The 26543-nt window shown below is 48.6% G+C and overlaps 1 protein-coding gene across 1 annotated transcript in view; it reads right to left on the minus strand.

The window, feature by feature from the left end:
- SNTG2 (syntrophin gamma 2) overlaps positions 1–26543 on the minus strand; it is a 152739-nt gene that overhangs the window by 94903 nt on the left and 31293 nt on the right. Inside the window, exons 6-9 of the mRNA XM_007469259.1 lie at positions 22057–22100; positions 21903–21944; positions 11645–11732; positions 6275–6366 (exon numbers count right to left, since the gene is read on the minus strand). Of these exons, the coding sequence (XP_007469321.1) occupies positions 6275–6366; positions 11645–11732; positions 21903–21944; positions 22057–22100 (266 nt within the window). The remainder of the gene's footprint in view (positions 1–6274; positions 6367–11644; positions 11733–21902; positions 21945–22056; positions 22101–26543) is intronic.

The raw sequence follows: 26543 nt of genomic DNA on the forward strand, positions 1-26543 counted from the left end.
ATTAATTGGGGGGTGCTGCGTTTGGTCTTCGTTGCTACATGCAGGCTTTCTCTGGTTGCGGCGAGCAGGGGCTACTCTTCATTGTGGTGTGCAGATTTCTCATTGCTGTGGCTTCTCTTGTTGCGGAGCACAGGCTCTAGAAGAGCGGGCTTCAGTAGTTGTGGCACGTGGGCTCAGTAGTTGTGGCTCGCGGGCTCTAGAGCGCAGGCTCAGTAGTTGTGGCGCACGGGCTTGGCTGCGCCGCAGCATGTGGGTTCTTCCCGGACCAGGGCTTGAACCCACATCCCCTGCATTGACAGGCGGATTCTTAACCACTGTGCCACCAGGGAAGTCCCCCTGAGTGTCTTTTTTGATCATGAAAAGATTTTGAATTTTGTCTAATTATTTTTCTGCATCTATTGTATTAAGATACTCATATGATTTAATCCGTTATTTCGTTAATGTGGTACATCCTGTTGATTGATTTGGAGATACTGAACCATCCTTGCATTCTCAGAATAAGTCTCACTTGATTATAGCATAAGATCCTTTTAATATATTGTTGAATTGGGTTTCCTAATACTTTGTTGAGAATCTTTGTATCTATGTTTATCAGGGATATTGGCCTGTAACTTCCTTTTTGTGGCATATTTGTCTGGTTTTGGTATCAGGGTACTGCTTGCCTTGTAAAATAGGTTTGGAATTCTTCCCTCCTCTTCAATTTTTTGGAAGAGTTTCAGAAGGACTGGTATTAATTATTCTTTAAATGTTTGGTAGAATTCACCAGTGAAGCAATCTGGTCCTGGACTTTTGTTTGCTGAGAGATTTTTGACTACTGATTCAATCACCTTACTAGTAATAGGTCTGTTCAGACTTTGTATTTCTCCATGATTCAGTCTTTTTAGATTTTATGTTCTAGGAATTTATCCATTTCTTCTAAGTTGTCTAATTTTTTGGCACAGTATTGTTCAGAGACGTCTCTTATGATTTTTTGTATTTGTGTATCAGTTGTAATGTCTCTTCTTTCATTTCTACTTTTATTTATTTGAGGGCTGCCTTTTTTTTTCTTGGTAAGTCTAGCTAAAGCTTTGCCTATTTTGTTTATCTTTTCAAAAAAAAAAATCAGCTCTTAGTTGCACTGATATTTTCCATTGTCCGTTTAGTCTCTATTGCACTTATTTCCATTCTGACCTTTGTAACTTACTTCCTTCTACTAACTTTGGGATTCGTTTGTTCTTCTTTTTCTAGTTACTTGATTTATAGTTTTAGGTTATTTATAAGAGCTCTTTCTTATTTCTTAACATATGCATTTATCACTATGAACATCCCTCTTAGAACTGCTTTGGCTGCTTCCCATAAATTTTTTTGCTGTATTTCCATTTTCATTTGTCTCAAGATATTGAGACTTCTACTTTGACCCACTGGTTGTTCAGTAGCATATGCTGTTTAATCTTCACATATTTGTGGATTTTTCAGTTTTCTTCTTGTAATTGATTTCTAGTTTCATACCATTGTGGTCAGAAAAGATGCCTGACAGGATTTGAATCATTTTAAAGATTGAAGTAAATCCACGGCTCTTAACTCTAACTAGTAAATTCAGTCTATGTATATTGATTTTTATTACTGCTATGTCTGTACTCATATCTACCTCCTTAAGTTTGGCTCTTTCATTGTCTTACTTTTCTGTTCTATTTTTCTTAATGCATTTTAGTTAAGGATTTTTTGTTATTGATTTGCTTTTTTTCATTTGATGTTTTATTTTTACTGGTGTTTTATTAATTCATGAAGTGTCTTAACAACAGTAGGACTTTAGAATGCTTTACATCCAGTCCACTCACTCTGAACCACATACATTGTTTTCAGTATTCTGTATTTCCTCTCTTATCTTAACCTAAGATATTAGACATTAACTTAAGTGATGTAATTACTTTCTGCAGAGAACATCTGTTTAGATTCACATACATAGTTCCCTCCTTTAATCTCCAACTGCCCTTCTGGGATCATTTTTATTTTCCTGACATGTGGTCTTTAGAAATCCTGTTACTGATATACTCTTTCAGATTCTCTTCCTATGAACAAGTCTTTATTTTTACCTTGTTTTGGAAGGATGGTTTTGTGAGGAACACAAAGATGGACTAATAGTTATTTTTCTTGTCTCCATGATTTTGAAAATATTATTGGGCTGTTATCCAGCTTCCATTGTCACTATTGAGAAATGTGCTGTTAATAAAATTGTCATTGTTCAAAGTGATCTATGCTTTCGCTAGTTGATTTTAAGATTGACTTTTGGCAACAAGGTCAGACAGAAGAGTATGACCCCATCCACATGAAAGTCAAATACAGGTAAAATTAATCTATAGTAATTGAGGTCAAAATAATAGTAATTTTTTGAGGGAGAGGGTAGTTTGAGATTACGGTGATGTGCTATATTTTGACCAGGGTGCTATAACATTTATTGAGCTGTTTCTTCAAAGTTGTATACTTCCCTGCATGTGCCTTATACTTTAATTAAACAGTTAAATATCATTCACTCATTCGTTATCTCTGCCGGGGAGACCATCCCTCCTTCCATTTAGAAGACTCAATTCAATGTTTAACTTATGTATTTATCTGTTTAATATTTTAAAATATATTTTGTTTGTTTATTTTTCTTATTATAGCTGCTTTTCTTTTGCAACTACTATTTATAAGTTTCGTATTTGTTTCCTTATAATTTCTGTAAAATCTTGTTTCTGTTTTGGGTTTGATATATTGTTCCTGCACACTTTTGAGCCTTCAATTCTCTGTAATGACCCTAATCTTTTGAGTTAATCTTTTGAAATTCTTAACTCAGAAAATCAGGCAATTACTGTCATAAAGTTTTTGTTTTTTAATTGCAGCTCCTTATTTATTTTTGGTAAAGTTTTCCGACAAAGGGAAACTAGTCAGACACAATTCAGCCTTGCATCTGCCACAGGTAAAGCGAGACATTGGCATCTGAAGTCCCTCAACGGACTGGGTCAGCACCCAAGTTCCAAGCACACCAGGTGAAAGCACCAGCTATCTCTCAGGAAAAAGGAAAACATTTTTGGACAACCAGGTAATCAAGGAATAACCCCTCTATGTTCCCTCTGTGAAGGAAAACATAAACACTAACCCACTAACAAGGGAGCCAGAACGGGACGTGCAGGAGTGTGGAAACAGGGGTGGACGGAGAGAAGGACCTGACAATATGCACGTTCAGTTGAGATGAGTGACACTGATGTGAATGAGACTTGTTGTTGTTATAAATATTCAGTAAGTTTTCTGACACGAAAATAGTGCAGTATGAGTGATGAACTTAGAACCCTCAGGTGTGTGAGCCGTTCCTGGGTCTGGAGGAGAATGTGGGGCCTGGGGGTGAAGCCGTGAGCGGGACTCCTTCCCATGGAGGGTAGGGAAGACGGAGAAGATGTAGCATCTGGGGAGGGAGCACTTAATAATTTAGTTTCAAATGAGAACTCAGGGAAGTTGTCAAATACACAAGGTAGCACTGGGAGTGGCTCCGGGAATCACAGACAGAGTGAAAACACACTCTATCGGCTCGCCCCACTGCACAAGCAGGGCTTACAAATGTGTTGGGGGTCAGGGGCACACAGTCATGAAGGAGAAACCCAGCCTCCAGGGCTCCTGTGATTGTAAAGCTGCTCTTAACTTGGCAAACTCTGCCTCTTGCTCCATCACGTCTGGTCCTGGGAGAAGGAAAGTGATGTGAGCATGTCTGAAAGTGCAGCCAACGAAAACTGCCTACACCCTCTTTGTCTGAGGAAGGTTCCAACTCATTTCCTTTGATAAAACAAACTGCAGAGTGGAGCCCATTTTCTTCTCCAATCCAGAGATACGGTAGATCCTAGTCTTCCAGAGACTAAAGCTTTGTGGTCACTCCTTGGACTCAACGTGGATTACATATAGTCCACAAGAAAAAGGTAAGTGAGAGAGAATGGAAAAAAATACAAAGACTTAGGACATTGTGAGACAGCGCAGGCTACAGTGACAAAATTTATTATAAATATAGAGTAACTAAGCGGTGTGGTTCTGGTATTGATATTGCAATCAGAATACAGCCAAGGTCTCAGCAATAAACCCAAGGCCAAGAAACATGCGCTGTGATCGCAGTGACCGAGGACACGGGTTAGAGCAGCCGGTTACCCAGGAAAATGAATCTGGGTCCCAGCCTTTCACGTGTTTTACAAAAATAAGCCTCATATGCTTTGGAGACCTAAAGTGAGAAACAAAGCTTAAAAATATTTAGGAAAAGAAACACAAGGAAACATCTTTATGAGCTTAGGATAAGAAAGGATGTCTTGAACCAGATCCTAAAACCACAACCTCTACCAGAAAGAAATGGACACACTTGGCTACACAGAGATTAACTTCCATTTATCAAAAGGTAGCATAAATATAACGAAACGCACGCTGTAAATTGTGAGCAGAGATTTGAGACCCAAATTCAACAAAATATTAATCCCAAGTGTGTATGGAGATTCCCAAGGGATCAGGAAGGAAAAGACAAACAGCTTTACAGGTAAAGGGGTGAAAGTGGACGCACGTCACGGAAGGGGAGAAAGCAAAGTAACCGCAAGCAGGAGAGGCAAAAAGACCTCCTCAGCCAACCCGGGAGCAGCCACCAAATACCCCTGTGCTTGGAAAAATGAACCCAGAGCATGGAGCCCTGAGAAGCCATGGCCACCTGGAATGCCTCCTGCTGCTGGGACGGTGACCTGGGACAGCCGCCTGGGAAAATAAGTTGTCATTGTTTTGAAAATCAGACACTGGCATCGTTTGTGCCCAGAAATTCTAGCTCTGGGTCTGTAGCCAAGAGCTATTTAGAAGCATGTTCACGGCAGCCTGGTTTCAGTGACAGCAGACTAGAGTAAACCAAGAAACAAAAGCCAAGTGTCTAGTGATGGCTGATAATCAGTAAATAAACTGCAGTATATTCACACAATTAAATATAATACAAAAACAAGCAAAAAAGACCCAGGGACATACATAACATTTGTGGATCTCAAAAACATAATAGCAGGCAAAAATGTAAATCCCAGAAGGCTATGACAGAATAACGTTTTATGAGCCTCAAAATGAAATGGTATATTTTAGGGATCTATACATATGGATAAACTTTTTTTTTTTTTTTTTTTTTAATAAAGCCAGTGACAAACTCGAGATTCAGGATGCTGTTTATTTTGGGAAGGCCAGAAAATGGGATATGGGAGCGACACACAGGCGGCCGTATAAGCTGGGGACAATGTTCCTAGTACCGATTTGAGTCTTGAGTTCAGGGACATTTGTTTTATTATTTTTTTTTTTTTTTTTTTTTAATCAAGCCAGTGACAAACTCGAGATTCAGGATGCTGTTTATTTTGGGAAGGCCAGAAAATGGGATATGGGAGCGACACACAGGCGGCCGTATAAGCTGGGGACAATGTTCCTAGTACCGATTTGAGTCTTGAGTTCAGGGACATTTGTTTTATTATTCTGCTTCATAACTCACATAGACCCTAAACGCAATTTTTAAATATCAAGAACTATATTAAACGGTTAAAAATGGAAAAGAATGGTATTTTAAGAATGGACTGTGCAAACATGAATCACTTCCTCTGGCTCTGCCTGCCGGTCAGGTAGGTGGTGGTCGGAAGGTGCGAGTGGATATGATTTCCAAGGAAACATTTTTTCACGCAGCTTACAGGAGTCTAATCCGTATCCACTAACGGTTCAGTGGTTGATGAGACCACACCCTGGACGCTGGCTCTTCTCAGGGCCCACCCAGCCAGGGTCTGGGTCAGGCCAGGCCTCCCTGGGGCAGGGGGCAGCCGTCCAAACCCAGGTCACCTGCAGCCCTCTCTTTCTGCTCAACTCTGGTTTTCTTGGGAAGGTGAAGATTTGGAGGATGACGGAAACTCACTGCAAATACACAGCATCATGCTTCCTAGGTGATTCCATTAACCTGGGAATGAACCCCTTTCCTGTGAGTCTGGAGGAAGCTTCCTGAGGACAAACCCCGGCAGTTCCCACTGTCAGGTTCCAAGGAAAATTGGAGCCACGACTCCACATTCTACCTCAAAATTATGTACTCAGGCCTGTTCACGAGATATTGTGAATTAGGAGCTGAAAGTACCCTACAGTGAAAGAGCAGGCATCCACGTGGGAATAACGCGCACGTAAGCATATCCTACACCCATGTTTGAACCTCCCTCTGAAACGGGCAGCGAGGGCTTTTTCTAAATCTGCCAGGGCAGCTTCTGGTTAAATCAAAGGTGAGCAAGAGCAAGCTTACTGTGTTGCTGGAGTTTCCGTTCAGATGCAAACCACTGTCAAAGAGGGGTGAGGAGGTCCCGCTGCCGGGCTCGCTCGACGGTCCTGGGGACCCTGCAAATCAAACAGAGACTCACTGCAGATGGAGCCGCCAGGGGAGTCGCAGCGCGTAACATGCAGGTCCACCTATGGGGGGTCGCCTAGGGAGGCCCCCAGACAAGCCCCCGGGGGAAGCAGCTGCTGGTACGGGCTGTGCAGCCAGCGCTGGCCCCTCGCCGCCCGCCCACCATGTGGACGCCCCCGTCTGCATCCCACAAAACGCCTGGCAGAAGGAGGGCACGACCGGCTTCTCGCCGGGGCCGCACTAGGTCCAGGTGCAGAGAGACAGCGGCGTCTCCAAACCGGTGCCCTGGCCCCGGGGGCTCCATGAACCTGCCCTCCCCACCACTAGGATAACGATGCTAATTTCCCACACTTATTCCTGATTTTCCGATGTTAATTTTTGCATTATTTATTTGTTTGACATTTTCTGATTATCTTTGCACTGCAAGTTGCTTTAGTGAAAAATAGAAGGACCCATCAGGTAAGTTTGAGGAAAGGGATATTTATAGAAAGAGGGAGCAGCTCTGGACTGGGGAGGGAGCAGGGAGCCGCCGTTGCGCCTGGGACACGGGTCCCGGATGAATAGAGGGTCCAAGTCGAGCGTCTGTCTCGGGCAAGTCAGGGCCCTTCCTGAGCACAGTCCTCTTTTCAGGAAGTAAAGGGATGGAGAGGGATCTCCATCCTGTCGCTCCAGCACCAGGCGGGTCCTGTCCCCACGCTTCCGCCACCGCTCAGCCCCCGCCCCGCCCTCCACTGCGGCCCTGGACGCGCCAGGTGAGGTGAGGCGGCACCAGCTGCCCCCAGGCCTCACCCGAAAGACCAGCACTCCAGGTGGACAGCAGGAGGGGCAGCGGGCCCTCAGCGCACATCGGCCCGGACCACGTGCCCAGGACCCCTCGCAGGACCCCAGAAGGGCGCTAGCGCCGCAGGCAGAAGGAGGTCCGTGCCCCCTCCCCGAGTAGGGAGCCCTCCTCCTGACCACGACGCACCAGCAAGACCGACTCGGCAGCCCCGGGCCCCAGGTGCCGCCATGGGCAGGTTCATCCGCTGCCCTCCTGACTCAGTCGGCAATTTCAGGGAGAAGCCAGTGACCTCGCACCTCCCGTTATCAAAATGGGTGACGGGAAGGACCCCGATGGGCTGTGTAGGGTCAGGGGTGCCCCGGCCGAAGCGGGTGCCAGCCTGATACATGGGTCCTTCATTTTCTTTTAGCTTGAAAATTTTCAAAGCCAGCGTTAGCCTTCAAAAGCCAACTACTCGGGGGATAAATCACATAAGGCAGAGGTTCCAAACTGGCAGGTGAAGCTCAGTCTGACCTGCAAATCGGTTTTGTCTGATCAAAGCCAAGACACTGCATTAAAAATCCAGACTTCTCTTTCTTGGAAAATGACAAAAAACTTTACTGGGGTAAAGTTCCCAAATGACAGTAAATGGCCAGAGCCGAGGGGTTTCACAGCAGGCACCCCCAGCCCTCCTCGTCCCGTCCTGCCCAGTTTTCGCCGTCAGGTCTGAGGGTCTGCAGCACGCGCGTCACCAGCATCCGTGTCGCTGAGGACAGAACTGAAAGCCTCGCGACGCTGTTGTATTTACTACTTTGACACACAAGCTTCAGGTGTGCTTGTTACTTATTATTATCACCAGTTCACAGGTGAGGAAAATTAGTGGGCTATCGTTCAAGTTACTTCAGTGATCTCAGTTTTCTCCTTGAAAAGTCGAGAATGCGTTTATGGGCTCACCTTCTAAAGCAGCTGGCACAGTTCAGGTCAAGCAGATGCTCCATCAACCTAATTTCCCTTTAAACACTAGACAGGACAGCCAGAGCTTTAAACCTCTCAACAAAATCAGATAAATTCATGGGTCTTCATACTGACCCTTCCAGGACACCTCCAATGTCGGCGAACAGCTTCAAGAGGGAGGTTGTGGTCTTTGACGTCCTCACGACCCCACCCGAATGTTTTCTGGCCAGAATATGAGCGTGGGCAGCTTTTCCATCCACTCGCTCTGGGGTGCTGTGACACACGTGGCACCCTGACTGTGCAAATTCCCTGCTGTGAGAAGCTGAAGCATCTGGGAAATACAGTAAAGGAGACCCTTACTGACCCCTGAGTAAAATCCAGGGCCTGTTACAGGTCACCTGGGTGCCTGAGGAGGGGAAAGAAACACTGAGGCTGGCCCGGCAGCAGGACAAGTCGTAACAAGCAGGCAATGCTTCCAGCTTCCACACTCCTAAGGAAAGCAGCACGTGAAGCTGACGTGGAATCCGATGGATGCACTCTGTGCACCCACCCCCACCCCCGTGTCCAGAGCGTCTGTGAGGGCCGACGCGTCTGTAAAACACTCCACACCACATCCCTGCAGGCGGAGAAATGGACTGAACAGCTCCAAGAAGGCTTGAGAACATGACAACTTAACTCTGCTTGAACAGTAGTTCTCACTGCATCTGAGCACCCAGCTTCCTTCCCGTTTTCCTAACCCTCCAAACATTCTGCGACCAGCTCCCCACGCACGGAACTGCTCTGGACGCAGAGCCCGTTCTGCCAGCAGCACCTCTACCTACTTCCTACCACATCTTCCATCCGCGGCTCCTTCCTCATGGCACATGTGCTATTTCCATAACTAGCTCATCAGTAACTTGGGAGCGAAATCAAAATGTTTCTAATTTCCTTCATTCTCCAGATGCTCTCACTGGAGGGACTAACTCTGCCAAATCAACCCCGAGGGGAGGCTGAGTGAGCGAGTGAGTGAGTGGATTGTAACCTGACAGTCATTCATGCGCTCTAGGTTTCTATCAACTTACTGCTGGTGAATGAGCATCTTTTCATCTACATCCCAAAAGAGAAATCTGAACATTGTGATATTTGTTTCTGCTTATCACTACTTAAACCCGTTATTTTTAAAAAATCAGTGTCAATAATTATTAATAATAAAAATAGTGTCAAAAAACAACTACTGGGAGCTTCCCTGGTGGTGCAGTGGTTGGGGGTCCGCCTGCCGATGCAGGGGACACGGGTTCGTGCCCCGGTCCGGGAGGATCCCACATGCCGCGGAGCGGCTGGGCCCGTGAGCCATGGCCGCTGAGCCTGCGCGTCCGGAGCCTGTGCTCCGCAACGGGAGAGGCCACGCCGGTGAGAGGCCCGCGTGCCGCGAAGGAAAAAAAAAAAAAAAAAAACTGCTGGAAAAGAAGACAACACAAATAGTCTCAATGAGTCACGAAAACACCGAACCTGAAAAATGAGCTGTGATCCAGAGCAGCTACACTGACCTCGTGCAGGGCTGGTGGGCTGTGAGACGGAGGCATGGAGGCAGCGTGGCGGGTCCTCAACAATCCGACCCAGACTTGCCGTATGACACAGCACCTCCACTCGCAGGTGTGTGGCCGGGAGAGCTGAAAACACGTTCACGTAGACCTGTACGTGAACGCTCACACCGGCATTGGCACAACGGTCCCCAGGTGGAAACAAGCCACCTGCCCGTCGGCTGATGAAGACAGAAACAAAACATGGTCTCTCCAAATAATGGAAATTATTCAGTTAAAAAAAGGAATGAAACACCTGCACACAGGGTACCATGTGGATGAATCTGGAAAACATGCCGAGTGAAGAAAGCTGACACGAAAGGCCACACACTGCACGGCCCCAGTTACGTGAAGCGTCCAGAACAGGCAAATCCACAGACAGACAGTGGATTCGTGGGACAGAAAGTGGATTCGTGGTTTCCAGGGGCTGGGGGAGGGGATGATTGGTACAAAGTTCCTTTTTGGGGTGATGGAAAAATTAAAAACTGCCGAAGCACGCACCTTAAAATGGTTAATTTTATGTTATGTGAATTCTATTTCATAAAAAGTCTGAGTCTGAATTTATGCAAAATAATCAAAGTCGGCCCTGACTGTCTCCAGAGGAGACCCCTCCCGCCTCCTGTGCTCTCCCAGACACACCGTCAGGTGAGCACAGCTTTCTACACACAGAGGTGCCCGCAGGAGAGATGTCCAGGCAGAGCCGTGCACACGCCCCCCACGGCTACACGATGCTGTAAACTCACACACGCCAAACACCTGGGCCCCAGGTGAACGCTTGGGATTGGCTGTCCGTGGGCCTTTTACCCTCTTCTGGAAGAAACACTGTGAAACCCCAGTAAACTCTTGTGCTGTGTATAGCATTTATTTCTCTTTGAACTTGTGGCCTGATTTCTCACGTTGGTCTTTTTAGAAGGCAGGACGTGTGATGAATCCTACTGATGTATTTTCATACCCATGGGGGGAATCGTCAGTTTTTCTTAGATCAGTGAGCAGCATGGTTTCCAGGCTGAGGTCTGATGGGGACAAAAATCGAGCTGCTGAAACCAATTTGCTCGGTTACTCAGGAAGATGGATGGGAGCAGGGCCAGAAGTTCAATGGCCCTTTTTGTGACCGTGGATTCAGAGGTGAGATCGGGTCTCAGCAGCTGCCGTGGCCCCAGAGAGCTGGGCCAGGCCCAGGGGCAGCAGCAGGGCTCCAACAACAGGGGAACGATGGAAAAGAGAGAGAAGATTCCGGCCATAAGGTCAGCCCAGGAGAGAGAAGCTGTTCCTTCATGTGAGAGAAAAAGCCGGAGAAAGAAGAGAAAAGAGAAGAGAGGGGCTGCCGCGGGGGGAGGGGGCCCCGCTTCCCCGTGAGCCTGGACACTGCTAAGCCGCCAGCAGAGCTGCAGCCCCTGGGCCCGACCTCAGCCCAGAGCCCCTCTGGTTCCAAGGTCAGCACTCAACAGAGGCCCTGCCGCTAAATCAAGGAAGGACGGTAACTTTATAAATTCTGTAAAGCCATCCTCCCGAATAGAATCAGTCATAATACCTGTTTTGATCCACTTCCCTGCTGGATCACATCAGGTATAATAGAGAATTACAAGCTCTGCAGGAAAACATGGGCGACGGTGACACATCACGGTGCAGATTTACTGTTCTTTCCTCTTTGACATTAAATATTTCTCACGGCAACATAGATATCTTAAATACAAACTTTGTTCCTATATGTGTGCATGTGCGTGTGTAGGTAAATACGGTCACAGTGAGGCGACCTGAGGAAGGCAACTTAGTTAATTCATTGACGAAGCGCCATCTGGGGACGCCCTCTTTTAAAAGTCTGTGGACGGATTAAAGGGTAGGACGTCTTAGGAACGTGAAATGCTGAGGCGCTCTCTGCGTCTTTCCTCTCTCGGAATATGAGCTCAGGAAACGATCTACACTCCTGCCAGTGCCATATCGTTTGGATAAATAAGGTGCTGCCTGGCACCCTTGAACTTCTCCCCTCCCCCTTACCTAATGGGAGCTTCAGAAATGATGGCGCTTCCCTGAGATACTCGACAGTGACGGTCACTTCATCGCCAGCATTTCTCAAAAGATGCACCTGTCAATGTGACAAAAGACAGCTACTTTACCATCACAAAGTGACCAGAACAGAAATAGAAATAAATCCCTACATGTCTCGCCTGTCTCCCGAGAATTCAGTGTTCACGATTACCTTTGAAACTCTGGAAGTCCTGCGAGCTTTACCTGCCGTAACAAAAGGATGGCTGTATGTCCCCAGGTACAGGACTCTGGCGCCTCAGCTACACACATGTTCACACATCAGCAGAGGTTTGAGGCCAGGCTCCCTGCACACTCTACCCACGCCATCCCGGAAACTCAAGTCATGTGAGAAATCCGCGTGGCGCGCAGCCTGACAAATTTCAGACGCTGGCAACACACACCAGCTGGTTAACCGTGACACTGCAAACCGAAAATATGAGCTTCGAAGTTTAAACGACATTTTAATTTTGGAGAAATCAACGGGCATCACTTCGCCCTTCTCGGCTGCAGTGTCACCATCCCCACGGTTCAGGCCCTTCCCCTGTAACCCAAACAGCTCATTCCTTTAGCTCTAGGGTCAGCTTTAAACGCTCAACATTTGCCTCGTTTTAAGCAAACGTGATTCAGACACATTAGCCAAAGCCCGGAGTAAGAAGCTGTACGTGTTCGCGCCCCCAGCGCCCCATCGGGAACGCGTGCGATGTTTCCACACGGCCCCGGCCCTTCCCTGAACACGCCCCTGCTGACGACCTGCTTCTGCCTCGAGAGCCACAGAAACGCCTTTCCCGTCACCCCGGGGACGTTCTCCATGTCCTCGAGCCTGAGCTCCTCACCTCTGCCTCGGCCCGTGAAACCCGCCAAACGCCCCAGCCCCGGCCAGTCGACGTGAAGGGGCGCCCCCGGCTCATCATGCATCCGTCTGTCCTCCTCTCCCCGAGGCCCCGTGTCTACAGCCTCGCGCGCCGCGGGCGCCGGAGTGTCTCTTCCACGTATCAAATCCCGTGACCCTGGGGCCTTTTCTCCATTTCACGCCTCACCAGGCGGGTGCCCTGGGAACCCTGAGGCGGGCCTACCCCGGCGCCCCTTCCGGAACCCCCTCGTCTCCTGCTGGGTGGGTGCAGGTGCAGACACGGGATGAAACGCCCCAGGGTCTGTCTTCCTGAAGTCAGGGCTGCCACCCACGGCAGCGAGAAGGGGAGGGCTCAAAGCCTCCCACCAAACCCAGCAACGCGGCCATGAGACGGACGCTCTGCTAGGATGACTCAACAGCTGGGGCCCAGCTGGGACCACCCTCCGGCCGGCCCGAGGCCCCGGAGACAGTGGCCATCGCCTCCGCTCCTCCAGGCCGTCAGGGCAACGGGGCCCACGCACCTTCTCCAAGGGCGACCCAGGGCGAGTCCCACAAAACCGTGGTGTCACTGCGCCCTCTCCTGCACTGAAGGGACCCTGAGCTGCAGCGCCGTCCTCTCCGGATGTGGCCGCTGCAAGGGCGTGGGTCACGTCTGAGTAGGGGACGGCCGCCGAAGAACCTGCCTCGTCCTGGGGGCTCGTGGAGCTTTAGATTTAAGACCAGGGTGTCACGTGGGCAGCACGAGCCTGAGATGTGTGCCCGTCTGTGGTCAAGTTCTCCTGCTGCTTCTGTTATGTGGGTCTGCCCACATGTGCGCACGCACACGCACAACACACACCCCTACCTCAATAAGTGAGCATATATCTAACAACTTTACAAGACTTCCTGGAGATAAAATGGAGTTTAAAGCATTAAAATCTATCTAATCAAGGCTAATTAGCCCCCAGAAGACTCGCTCACATATTTACACGGCTCAGTCCTTCAGCGCTGTTCTCCAGGCCCTTGAAGAAACATCACTTTGGACAAGTTAATTTTATCCGGGAACAACAGTAAAGCGTGAGGCAGGTGCACTTTTGATGAAAGAGTGGGCCTAACTTCAACGTATTATTATTTTTCAAATCCCAACTGTCCACCCTGCCTGGATGCTTCCACGCTTTGAGATGCTTGGACAAGGCAAAGGTCTCACTTCATCGCCAGTTTCTTTTTTTTCCATTTAGTTCAAAGTATGTATGTGTTGTCTGAGAAAATATTTTGGCTACTGACCATTAACGCCTCCGAATTCAACGAATGACCTCAAAGCTATGTCTGCCCCTCAGACCACAACCTTCGGACTGACGGGTGTCGGGAGGGAGCCTGACTCCACGCTCGGCTCTGGGTGGCGGGGCCCCTGCTCTGCCTCAGAGCGACACGGACTCGCTTTTGCATCTATTTAAGACCAGCAATTCCGGCACCTTCCCGCCTGCGTCCCCGTCACCAGGCACGTCTGCTCTGCTCTGACAAAGTAGGTGCAGGTTCCGATTTCCCACCTCTGACTCACCTGCTGGGCCGCCAAGTTTTACCAGTGAGTCAGACATATTTCTTGTTTAGGAAGGATTCAACTCTCGTATGAATCTTCCCCCAAGCTTTTAAAATGCCGCTCGAGCCATTTAAACTGCTGGGTGTCTCAGGTAAACTACTTGAGCTGCCACAACAAAAAGCCACAGGCTGGGGCTTGGACGACAGACACTCTCTGCCACAGTTCTGAGGCAGAGCCCACGGTCAGGGTGCCGGCCGGGTCAGGGCTCTGGTGAGGGCCTTCGTCCTAGCTGCAGACAGCCACCTTCTCGCTGTGTCCTCACAGGGCACAGAGTGAGCTCTGGCGCCCCCACCCCCTTACACGGACGCTAATCCTACTGGACGGGGCCCCACCCTCATGACCTCATCTCCCTGGATTCTCCTCCGAAAGGCTCCTCTTCCTGACGTCATCACCCGGGGGTTACTGCTCCAACCTGTGAATCTGGGGCACAGACACTCGGTCCAGGACAGGGGCTGGCAGCCTTGCGGCCTCAGAGGAGTTTCTCCAGGCTGGAGTCTCCGAAGCTGTCTCACCCGGGACATCTTCCAGGGAGTGAAGAAATTATCCCATATGGTTATGTCTGAGGAGCCAGTGCAGCTTTAAAATGTTGTAACTGAAATATGATGACTGGATATTTTAGAACAGGAAGTAACAAACAGATACACGATGAAAGCATGGGTGTCTTTCACATGCCAGAGCCCTGGATGGACACCTCAGACACATGGCTACTGGTGTATCTTGCGTATCCTTCCGGAAATCGTCTACGCATTTGCAAGAATGCCTTCGCTCTTGAGGGCGTTTTGGTGACATCTAGCAGAATTCACAATCTGTGTGCCTTTTGGCCCCGTGCTCACACGTGTAGGTACATGACCATGTGGGAACAAAGAGACACATGCAGAAAAGCACACTACACCGTGTGTGCTGTCTGTCCTCTTCTTTGGCCCTGTTTTCACGTCAGTGGAACCATGTCCACTAGACGAATCACTCTCTTTGCCTAAAATCGAATCTGCAGTTCACCCCACGTCAGCACATAGACCTGTCCTGCTCCTTCACACGGGTGGGGGGCTGCCCTTCATGGATGTCCAGTGACTAATCCCCCTCCATCCTCCACCTGCATGTCTCTGCTGAGAGGATCACAACCCCCTGCATCACTAGCCCCACCTGCACCTTCACTAGTATTTCTAGAATTCTTTTCAGAGCCTCTCTGTCCTGTATTATTACACGAGCAAACCTGGGATAAACTTTCGGTATTGTGAACGTCTCTTTTACTTGTCCTCTACGCTTTGTGATTCTTTAAAAATGTGCACCTTCATCTTTATTTTCCTTCCTACCCCTGTGGCCACTCTGTTGTTCATTCTTCAAACTTTGGAGGTAAAAAATGGCTCTTTTCTGTTTACCTCCTTGCTTTCTAATGAACATACTTAAAAACTGTTAATCTTCCCCTAAGCATTACTTAGGTGTTTCCCATAATTTCTATATGAAGTGTTTCAACATTGTTCATGTCTGTATATTTTCCTTTAGCATTTCTTTTTACACAAGTATAACTACTTTTATAGTTTCCAGATATGTGAAAAAATTTTAAAAGCAGTTTTCATTTTGCTTAGGGGACATAACCTATATTATGCTTATTCTTGGCTTCCTCTGTGGCCTGAACAATTGCTGTGAATGTCCCACGTGCTCTTGAGAGAATGTCAGTTTTATGTGGGACAAATATGCACAGGCTCACACCCCCTCACACACACTCACATACAAATACATAGGATCACACACTCACAAACACATAGGATCACACACACTCACATACAAATACATAGGCTCACACACACTCACATACAAATACATAGGATCACACACTCACATACAAATACATAGGCTCACACACACACACTCACACACAAACACATAGGCTTCCACACACACACACTCACACACACAAACACTTGCACCCGCCGGCCTGCCAGCCCCTTGGCCGTCGCCTGCGGCGTTGGGTCCCCCGCCGACCCTCCCTCACTAACACCGCCACTGTCGATGTCTGGACCGCTGCCTCCACGCTCCGCGCCGAGCCCCGAAGCCCACGCCTGCCCCTCTCACCTCCAGCTCCGCGGACGTATTCTTAGGCTCCACCGAGACCTACCGCCTGCCGATAACTTCCGCCCTCCCGTCCCTCATGGTGCCGATGCCCTCACCACCTCTTTATTCCACTAAATCCCCAGATCTGCCCCCAGACCTGGCGCACACGTGCCTTCACCCCCGTCTGAGTGTCCTTCTGCCTGACGGTGACCCAGCGACCCCTGGGCTGGTCCACTCTGCACTCACGGACAAGTTCCCGGAAACAGGCCCTTTGACATGGGCCCCGAGGCTCATCTGGCCTCCCCCGCCTGCCCATCTGCGTCCGGGCCCTTCTCTGCAGACGCACAGGGGCCCGGCCATCACCCTGAACACACCCTCTGCCCCCAGCGGCAGGTGGCAGTGCCTGTGGTGAGAACCCAGGGATGTTCCCAGCTGCTTGGCGTGGTGAACTGCATGCAGCTCGGTGTTTTCTCAACGGCATTTTTCCTCTTTGCCATATGAATTCTCAAATGCTTCATTTGTAGAACCAGGACACTTTAAACATAGAGGCTGTCTTGCTGTAAATGATTTCGGCGTCTGTACTTACAGCCTCAGTGAGCAGGGAGGTTTCCTGAGACAAAGCACAACAGTTGTTGGAGCTGAGTCCCCCGCAGCCAGCGTCGACCCCACTCACAGCCCCAAGCACCACGGGGAGGTGAGCTGCCTAGTGTCTGACGGCCGAGGTGCCCGTCCTGCTGGCTGGCAAGGGAGCTCAAGGCACTCACTCCTGTGCGCTTCTGGAGAGAACGGCTTCAGGCGAGTGAGCGACCTCACCCCCTCATCAAACGACCCGGAAACTCTCTCGCCTGGACTGTACCCTCCGCACCCTTCCAGTCCCAACGACTGCCGCCCTGGTCTCACAGCAGGAGCGAGTCCTTCCAGGAGTCGGGAAACACCTTTCACCCGAACAGAGGCAGAGCTACACTGTTCTCTCCTTTGGAAAATGAATTCACTCACTCTGCTTGAACACCTACATTATTAGACAAACTAAACTTAACATATGCATTTATTCATTCTTAACATATATTTTTTACATTTTATATATTATACATAATTTTAGTGTGTATTCTTCACTTTGCCAGGATTCTTTCAATATTTGAGCCCCATGTCTGTGTTCACATGAAGCCTATTTACAGGAGCCAGAGGACTGCTCCAGACCTGGAAGTGGGAACCGGCTGTGCTTCCACTGGCACTGGTTTCCTGAATCTGAAAGAGACAACAGGACCCTGGACGGCAGAGCCACAGAGGCAGCAGCAGGTAACTACCAGCACAGGTGGTTTGGCTCCCGTGACGGGCAGGAAGGCTGAGGGTGTGGAGATGTGACTGACTGATCGTGGAGCCCTGAGGATTGAAATTTCGATAGATGAGGAATATATTCCAGCTGTAGTTGATCTGCGTAAGGGATAAATGTCTCCACCAGGCTAACAGAGACCTGACCTGTTATCGCTATACAGAGCCGCAGGTTCTCCATCAGTGCTGAGAACCGAGTTGATTCACAGTTTCACCGTCCCTTGATTAAAGGAGAGTCTAAGTCCATTTGAAGAAAGACTGCCAAACATTTTCTCTGCCAATATCCCCCCATCCTCTATAAAAGGACGTGCGGAACCAGTGACAGCACTGTGAGAGCAGAGCTTCCAGACGCCGGGTCTGCGCTGATGCCTGGACACCCAACACCTGCCCCGGTCCACCAGTCAGAACAGGATGCTGATGTTGGCCAGGTGATCTGTGCCCTTTGTCTTGGGCCCACCTCACATCTGCCCCTGACACACCCTGTGGTTCTCTTTCCCATCCCTGAATAGAGGGCTGAACAGACATATTCCCTGACTGGTAGCAACTCCAGGCTAGTTTCCTGACGCAGGCCTAGCAGGCAGGAAGGGTCAAGTGGGAGCCCCCGGAACTGTTTCTCTGGGGTCAAACAGGAAACCACAGCCGTGCTGCACGGAAGACCTGGAACATGCGGCCTCCTCCACCCTCCCAGCCAACTTAGGCACGTGGCCCCGGCAGAAAGCACGTGAATTGTCAGTAACAACCGTACTTTATTGTAAGTAAAAACACACAGAACTACGACAACCATAGCTCCAGACGCGTTCTCCTTCCCAGAACAAATAGAACACGTTCCTGGTACCTGGGTTACAACTATAGACGCAGCCAACGCTTCCCCTTCCCGGAGGTTCTGGCTGTCAGCAAACGCCAGCAGAAGCAGCGGCAACAGGGGACCCTGACTCTCCTGCATCCGGGCCAGGCCGGTCGTCTGTCTTTCTGTCACCCCGCCCCCAGCATCTCACCAGCGCTCGCGGCCCCTGGCTGGTCAGCTGCATCGTGACACTGTGTGTATTCAACTTGCGGGGACATGAGGCAATACCCTAGACAGTCTGTGAAGATGCGGGGGTGTCAGAGCGGGAAGTGGCCCCAGAGACAGACAGGGGGCTGGGCCCGGCACCTGTGACGTGAGAACGCGTTGCCGCAGGAGCGCCCCTGCCGCCAAGACGGCAAGGCCCGCTGGTGGTTGGCTTGGATCCCGATGGAGGGCGTGGCCCACAGCTGGACATGCTGCCCTTCCCATGCACCTCACGGTCGTCGTGCTACCAACGAGGAGACGGCTCTGCACTATATCCACGCCGCCCCGGGCAGGCGCCCTGCCACCCGGGCCCGCCGCCCAAAGACCTCAGGCGCCAGAAGTGTCCGTGGCAGATGGGATTCTAGGCGGTGTCTGGAGGAGGCTAGCAGGATAATCACACACATAGCTTTGTGTTTGCTCTCCTCGTGGAAAAACTCCTACCTGGTTACTGGGCTTAGGTGGGGTCTGGATGCTCGACCGTGGTCAATGCTACAACACAGAGTCCCGTCCGTCAGAGTTTGAGTGTCCTCTGTCTCCCAAGGCCATAGGGGTTGGACACGTGCATCTCTGCTACCAAGGGCAGCCGTTTATACAAGGCTGGCCTGGCCCGGGCCCCAGGGGAGGCAGTGGGCACGTGAACAGGAGCCAGACTCCCCTTGCCCCCGGTGCTCCTGCACCAACGAAGCCCCACAAAGCACACCGGAGACTTTACTGGGAGTTTAGATCCCCATTCCAATGACTCTGAACCCTGCTAATTTCGAGGCCCGGGAATTAGGGAGCAGTGACGCTGAACCAAAGCTATCCGCTGAAACCTCTGCGGGTGTCAGGTGATTCTCATGCACATCGGGGTTGAGAATCATGTCTCTGAACAATTTTCCAACTCATGCATGAGAAAATACTGTTGCTCGGTTATCTCTGTCTCTATTTTTCTATCCATCCACCCAACCACCCATGTTCTATCAGCTACCTGTCTGTCTACCTGTCTACCTGTCTATCTACCTACCTTCTATCCATCCATCTTCCCTCTGCCTAACCTACTTATTCCAGCTTGTTTCTTTCCATAGCACTTATGTTCCTTCCAACAAGATGGAACGCTGCCTTAACCTCTTGTGTTCGGGACAGTTTCTCATATCAGCAGAGGCTGAGAGAAGGTGACCATCGCCCAGGGAGGGCAGATGTGAGGAAGTGGGGGGGCCGGAAGCCGGCTGCCGCGGGGAAGAGGAAGCCCGGACAGCCCAGGGCCCGAGAGCTGAGGCTCATCCTTGAGGGCAGAGGCCTTGCTGACGCCTGACGGATGCTTTGGTACCCAGGGGAAGGAGGGTCCACACGTACTTGCCAAACGACCTGGAGAAACAGGCGACTGGCCTCAGCTCCCTCAGGACACCTTCTATCAAACGCAGCTGCGAGCTGCTGAGTGATGGCCCACGAGATGCCGTGAGCGGGGGTTCTGGGGGTGTAACGGCCTGGCTGCTGCTTGGAACAGTGACCTGGAAGGTTCCATTTCTACCATTTTTTAAACACAAGTGAAGACTTTATTTCTAAGGGTTCTCGAGTTCAAAATCACCAGAACTTAGAATCTGTCCTGAGATCTTAGTGATAACCGAGCTGCTGTGCATGAATAAAATGTGTATAAAAAGGACTCATTTCAACTTGAAAAGGGGGCCTCATAAAACAAGTCTGTGAAGTTTTATCAGTTAGGGCAGTTTTTATTCAATGGTTTTCATGGGACTTAAAACCCTGGCCTGCCATTCTGGACTAGAAGTTAATTTAACATTTGAGACATTTAAAAAAAATTCTGAGCATGTTGCATACAAATGAAGTTCTGGAATGTTTCTCGTTCTGAGACCCTTCAGGACGGAGCGCTGACCCCGCTCTGACTCTCACTGGACATGGGTCTGGGTTCTGCTGTGGGGACTCTGCTGCCAAGTCTCCTGCCATACGTGTGGGCCTGGGGGTCCCACAGGGGGACCAGCTGCACCCGCGCCACCTCCCGCCAGGCATCCCTAACCTCTGCACACAGATGAGACTGAGTGATTTTCCGAACATCATTTTTCCGTCCTCTCTGAATAGTGAGATGTCTCAGAATTTGCCCAATAAAATTATGGAAAGTTTACTCTCTGCCACGTCGGCTACAATATTATATGTTGATGTGGATGAGGACACACAGTGTATTAAAAAGAGGGAAATAGACACATTTTTGTTGCCGCAAAGCAGTACAGCTTTTCCAAAGCAGGAGACCATGTACAGGATGAGGCTTATTTTTGTGGATCTTTTGTGTGGAGCAGAACTGACTTTTCTTCTTTTAGGATTAAGTGAATCTAGAATCTACTCTGAAAAATGAGTTTCACAGTGTGCAACTGTGATTTATGAGGTATTTTACAAATTTAATATTTTTACCAAGTTCATAAGTCTGAAAAGCTGAGACTGTATGTCATCATCAGTGCTCCAATCATGGCTTTTGTGTCACAAAAGACTGTAGACTTGATAATTTGATAATTTGGTCCAAAAAGTACATTTGTGTCAGTCAAGTATTGGAATAGCTCCATTTATAAGCTTTACACATCATTCACTTAATTTAAAAGTCTTTCTTTTCAGATGAATGCTTTTTACTTTCCCTGGGCTGGGATAAAGTTACCTAGGTGTACACTGTCTCTTTTTGAATTACTATGTATTTTCTCACCTTAAGAAAGCAAACTTTTGCAGAGATTGAAAAATAACCCAAATGTTAAGTTTAGGAAGTAAACAGATGAGAGCACATCATCCATTTGAACCTAAACCTAAAACTACAAGTCCCTTGAGACCAAGAAACACGTCATCCCACATGTAAATCTTTCCTCCATGCCTGGAGCAAGTTAAAGGAATTCTTCACCTAGTTAACGACCTACTAATATGCTGTGTTGGAGCCTGACCTGACCTTGGGCAAGGTTCATGTCTGGAAAGGGGAGCTGGGGTGGAGCCTGTGACCCCCATGTCCACAGGCCAGCATCCCAGACACACACCAGAGGCGAGCGTCCCGAGACGTCCTCCAAGGCGACGAGCACACAGAGCCAGAGGGAGCCGGTGTGCGGACCCTCACAGGCTCCACTCCGGTCACCCGGGCGGGGTCCCCACTCCCTGAATTTCAACCCTCCCATCTTTAAAATAGCAGCCACCAAATCTACCTTTTACAGCGTCGGAGAGGACCCATGACGCGTGGATTGTGAAGGGACGTGGCACAGAGGCCCCTTTGAAACACGACTTCCTAAACTTTCTAAGCTTTTCTGAAGCTCTGTGCCTATGAATACACTCCATGAAATGGACTTTCAAAGAAAAAAATAATGAGAATAAGAGGCTATCTAATAAAAAGAAGAAAAACCATAAACTATCATACACTTACCACTTCCTCATGGGTTGCATTTTCTACATTAACGCCATTAACCTGAAAAGATGACAAATTGAGAATTTTTAGGATAATAATTGATGAGTCTCAATTCAAAACTAACATGAACTAACATGCAACAGAGCTAAGGACTGAAGTTTAAAGTACTGACCTGGAGGAGGGCGTCCCCTACGAATAACATCCCTGTCTGGTGGGCTGCAGGGTCGCAAAAGGGGCAACAGTGTTAAGAGAGATTCAGAGACATCGTGCTCCTCCTGGCAGTGGTTTAGGGTCAGAGTTTGCAGCAACTGGCATAGTGTGTGTGCAGGTGTGAGTGTGTGTGCACACGTGTGCATTGGGAGTGGGGGTATGTGTGAGCACACGTGTGCATGTGTGTGGTATGTATGAGCACACGTGTGTGTGGTATGTGCGCGCGCACGCGTACGTGAGTGTGGGTATATGTGCGCACACGTGTGCATTGGGAGTGTGGGTATGTGTGCACACGTGTGGTATGTGTGTGCACACATGTGCATGAGTGTGGGTGTGTGTGTGCACACGTGTGCGTGTGTGTGGATGTGTGTGCATGCAGGAGTCTCTGTGGGTGAACATGTGCATATGTGTGTGCGCACACTCGCATGCGTGACGTGTGAGAACGTGAGTACATGTGTGTCTGTGTGTGTGCACGTGCACATGTGTACACGGTGTGGGGAAACACCAACAGCACAGCCCCAGAGCCCCCCTCGGCCGGCTGGTGAAGCTAAACATTCAGCTAATTTTAAGCACATTAAGAGAGTTACTTTGTAAACGCAGAGCCTTGTTCAATGAGAAGTACAAATGTCACTTCCTCCTAATGAAGGATTTCATTACATGTGTGGGAAGTCTGATCCCCATTTTTCGTTAAGTCGACACAGACAATAAAATAGGAATCCCAGAAGCCACTCAGCATTTTCCCCTTTCTCGGGAATACATTTACATAGACTGCTTTAATTAAACAAAATGTGCCCAGAATATTAAAGGAAAAAGGAAAGAAAACTTTTGTATTGTAAAGTTTGAGTATAATCTCTACAGCATTATTCCACTTCACTTTCCTATTTTCATAGAGGCAGAGAGATAACTCCTTTCAATAATAAGACTGAACGAATTCGCACCAAACATAAAGCACTTTGCAGCGTAAACCCTGACAGCTGTTTTTTGTCTTTTGTTACGCAAGTGCCCGACTTCAGCTCTGCTCCCCTCGACAGGTCTGCCAGCCACACACCAGACAGAGCCAGGGCCCCGGCCCCTGCGCCGCGATGAGGCCCCTGCGCCGCGATGAGGCCCCTGCGCTTTAGAGACCTTGGTTGATTTCAGTAACTGACCATTTGGCCCCTTGCTTTTCCTCTTCCTGTGCTTTAAATCCCCACCTTTATGTTTAAATTCGCCAATAAAGAGTGATCCCGGGAAACCCCAGACCCCGGCCTCGACCCCAGTGAAAGCAGGACCCCGGGCCTCGCGCTCTCTGCTGGCAGCCTCCATCTTGCCGTGTGACACAGGGGTGCTGTGTGATTTCCAGGTCCTGTCAGCAACGAACCTTTATCTTTTCAGTCCCCTCATGGCTACTGCTGAAGGTATCGTACGACCATAATAAGAGCCACAGGGGCTGGTCCCGCCGCAGCACGGGTTAGAGACAGGCTGAGACCTGCAGAAAACGCATTTTCACAGGTTTTTTTGCCTTCCTCTAGATTTGTTTTAATTTCTAAGTCTTTGGTTAAATATTGGAAACCAAATAATAAGTTATTAACACTGGAATTCTTTAAATTCCAGGTAAATATTTAATGTCAATTGTTAATATTAGTTCTAGTCATTAACTAGTATTAAATTTTGTTGAAAATAAAGTACAGTCTTTATATTAATGAATTTAATGGTATGGTTTTAGGTAACTAATAAAGTTCTCAGTTACACTGAGCCTTTGCCCAGAAAACCTCTGTCACCCACTAGGTGAGATCTACACTCCCTCTAGCTCCACAGGGGGGCCCTTTCAGAATCTCCCCCATCTCTGCCTCTATCTCTGTCTCTGTCTGTCTCTCGGCCTCTGCCTCTCTCTGCCTCTGTCTCTGTGTCTTTCTCTCTCTGCCTCTGTCTCTCTCTGTCTCTGCCTCTCTATGTCTCTGTGCCTCTGTCTCTCACTGTTTCTATCTCTGTCTCTATCTCTCTGTCTCTCCCTGCCTATCTCTGTCTCTGTCTCTCTGCCTGTCTCTGTCTCTCTCTGCCTCTGTCTCTGTCTTTGTCTCTCACTGCGTCTATCTCTGTCTCTCTGTCTCTCCCTGCCTATCTCTCTGTCTCTCTCTGCCTGTCTCTGTCTCTGTTTCTCTCTGCCTCTGTCTCTCTGTCTCTGCCTCTCTGTCTCTGTGTCTCTGTCTCTCACTGCTTCTATCTCTGTCTCTCTCTCTGTCTCCCCCTGCCTGTCTCTCTGTCTCTGTCTCTCTGTCTCTGTCTCTCTGTCTCTCTCTGTCTCTCGTCTGTCTCCCTGTCTCGGTCGTTAAAGCAAAGCTAATTAAAAAGACTTCCCAGTTAAATCTTTGAAATGTTTTCTCTTTGTTGGACACTTTTAGTCCTAAAGAAACAAATTAAAAAGTGGTAAAATGGATGATAAAATAAAACCATGGAAATTTGATTTTAATTTAAAATTTTAATTAATGTTCCTAAATAAACTCTTTGGTGAGATTAAGCTAGGTTTGGAGATTTTAGCTGAAAAATGGCTCTAGTTTATTTCTGTGGTAATCTTGCCATTACATCAGGATGTAAAATGGAAATACAGTGTAATGTATTTTAACCCACATAAATATTCAAACATGCAAACTAGCTACAATGAGATATTTTCTATTTCTGTTATACTTGCCTTTTCAAGTCAAATTAATCGCTATTACTATAGTGTTATGTGAGACTGTGTAAATTTAATCATTGTTTGCAATACAAGTGTGTTATAACGGAAACTGTTCTTTTTGCAAATTAATTAGTCTTCATAAAATTCAGGCGCTTGTTAAATATTCATTCACGTAAACTTCTGGTAGTATTAGAAAATGAGAACGCTTCTTAAAAAGTCTTACGTGCACTGAACATCTGGATTAATAATGGCTAAAAGCCTCTTCATCATCCTTTACAAGCACTGAGTCCTTTGCGCCCCAGAACGGGCCACGTGTGGACATCGTCACCACCGAGCGGTCAGTGGGAAGACGGACGGGGCTGACCCCACCCTGGGGAGACCTCTGAGGGGCCAGCCGCTTACTCTGCCTCAGAACCAGACTCAGGGGCGCAGGATTCACTTCCACATTCTGCCCTGGTTCAATCCCTAGACCTCTCCAACCTTCCGTTGCCCCCCTGCACGGGGAGATTATCCTATTACCTCACCGCCAGTGAGGATTCAATGTTGGTCCATGGAAGTGCTAACAAGGTTTCTCTTCCCATCTTCCAAGGGGCCCTGGGAGGTTATGTGTTACTGATAATGGGGGGAGTTAAATTCTTTAAGTAACTCAAGATATTTCAGCCATTTCAAAGTACCTTGTAAATTAAAATTAAAAAGTACTCCCATCTTCCAGGACGGCCCTCAACTGTGGAAGCTGACACAGTGGATGGTATTAGGAGGATTCAAGGAGCAACGACGAAGTGGGTCCAGGACAGAAAGGACTTGTACGGAGAGCCTCTCACACACCTTCTGGAGCCATAGCAACTGGATTCTTCGCTGCCAACCTGCCTCCCTCTGATCTTAACATCAAGTTATCCTTCAACAGTAAGAACACGCTGGCAGCCCGGCAGCCAAATTCTCTGCTGCATTTTCGCTCTTAGCAATCAGCTACCGAAGGTGACGGCTCTTCCCAAGTGGAATTTCAATTAAACCTGCAACATTTAACGTGCATCCTTCCAAGATTCTGATATATCAAGTATGTCTTGTCCAGGTTCCAACGTTCTTCGTTCGGCTACAAAGTCAACTTTATTGTCTGTTCCAAGTTCTACTTATTTTGATAGCTTTAAAAGCACATTTTTCATTGATTCATTAACAATGAAGGAGAAAGAATGCTGAAATTTTCTTCACTCAAGGAGCTGCACTTCCATCTGGATCCAGGGTGTGGGAAGGGCCTCCTTTCACCCTATATCCAGCTCCTGAGGCAAAAGGAGCAGATTCTGGTTTGTTCTAGGAAAGCAGGGTCAGGAAAGCCTGGCCTAAAAATTCCAAATCCGGCTCCACAATCTCTTTCTGAGGTGAGAGGACTTTCTCTCTACGTCTACACAAATTCAGTCGAATCCAGGCTACACCATCTAAAATAGGACTCTGTTGAATATTAAGAGTCTAGAAAGAAGTTAGCAACTATTGGGGAGACACACACTGGCCCGAATATTTGTGTCAGACCTTAACGTTTCCAAAGCCGTGTCCTTTGCAGCACAAAAATGAGACGGGGCAACAGCAGGCCCTGCTGCTGGGGTCAGGGGCTGGCTGCACAGTTAACACGGACAGAGGCAAAGGCCCGCTGTCTGAACCCCCGACACCAGTGGGACAGGCAGTGAGACAGTCACACTCTCTGAAAAGGTCGCCCAGGCTCTGCAACCTCTGTTTCCCTAAGCCTGGACCACATATTTGGACTATGCAGTGCGGAGGGGTGCCACGTGGCCTCAGAATTAACACAG

This window comes from Lipotes vexillifer, unplaced genomic scaffold (genome assembly GCF_000442215.2).
Source record: "Lipotes vexillifer unplaced genomic scaffold, Lipotes_vexillifer_v1.1 scaffold356, whole genome shotgun sequence".
NCBI lineage: Eukaryota > Metazoa > Chordata > Mammalia > Artiodactyla > Lipotidae > Lipotes > Lipotes vexillifer.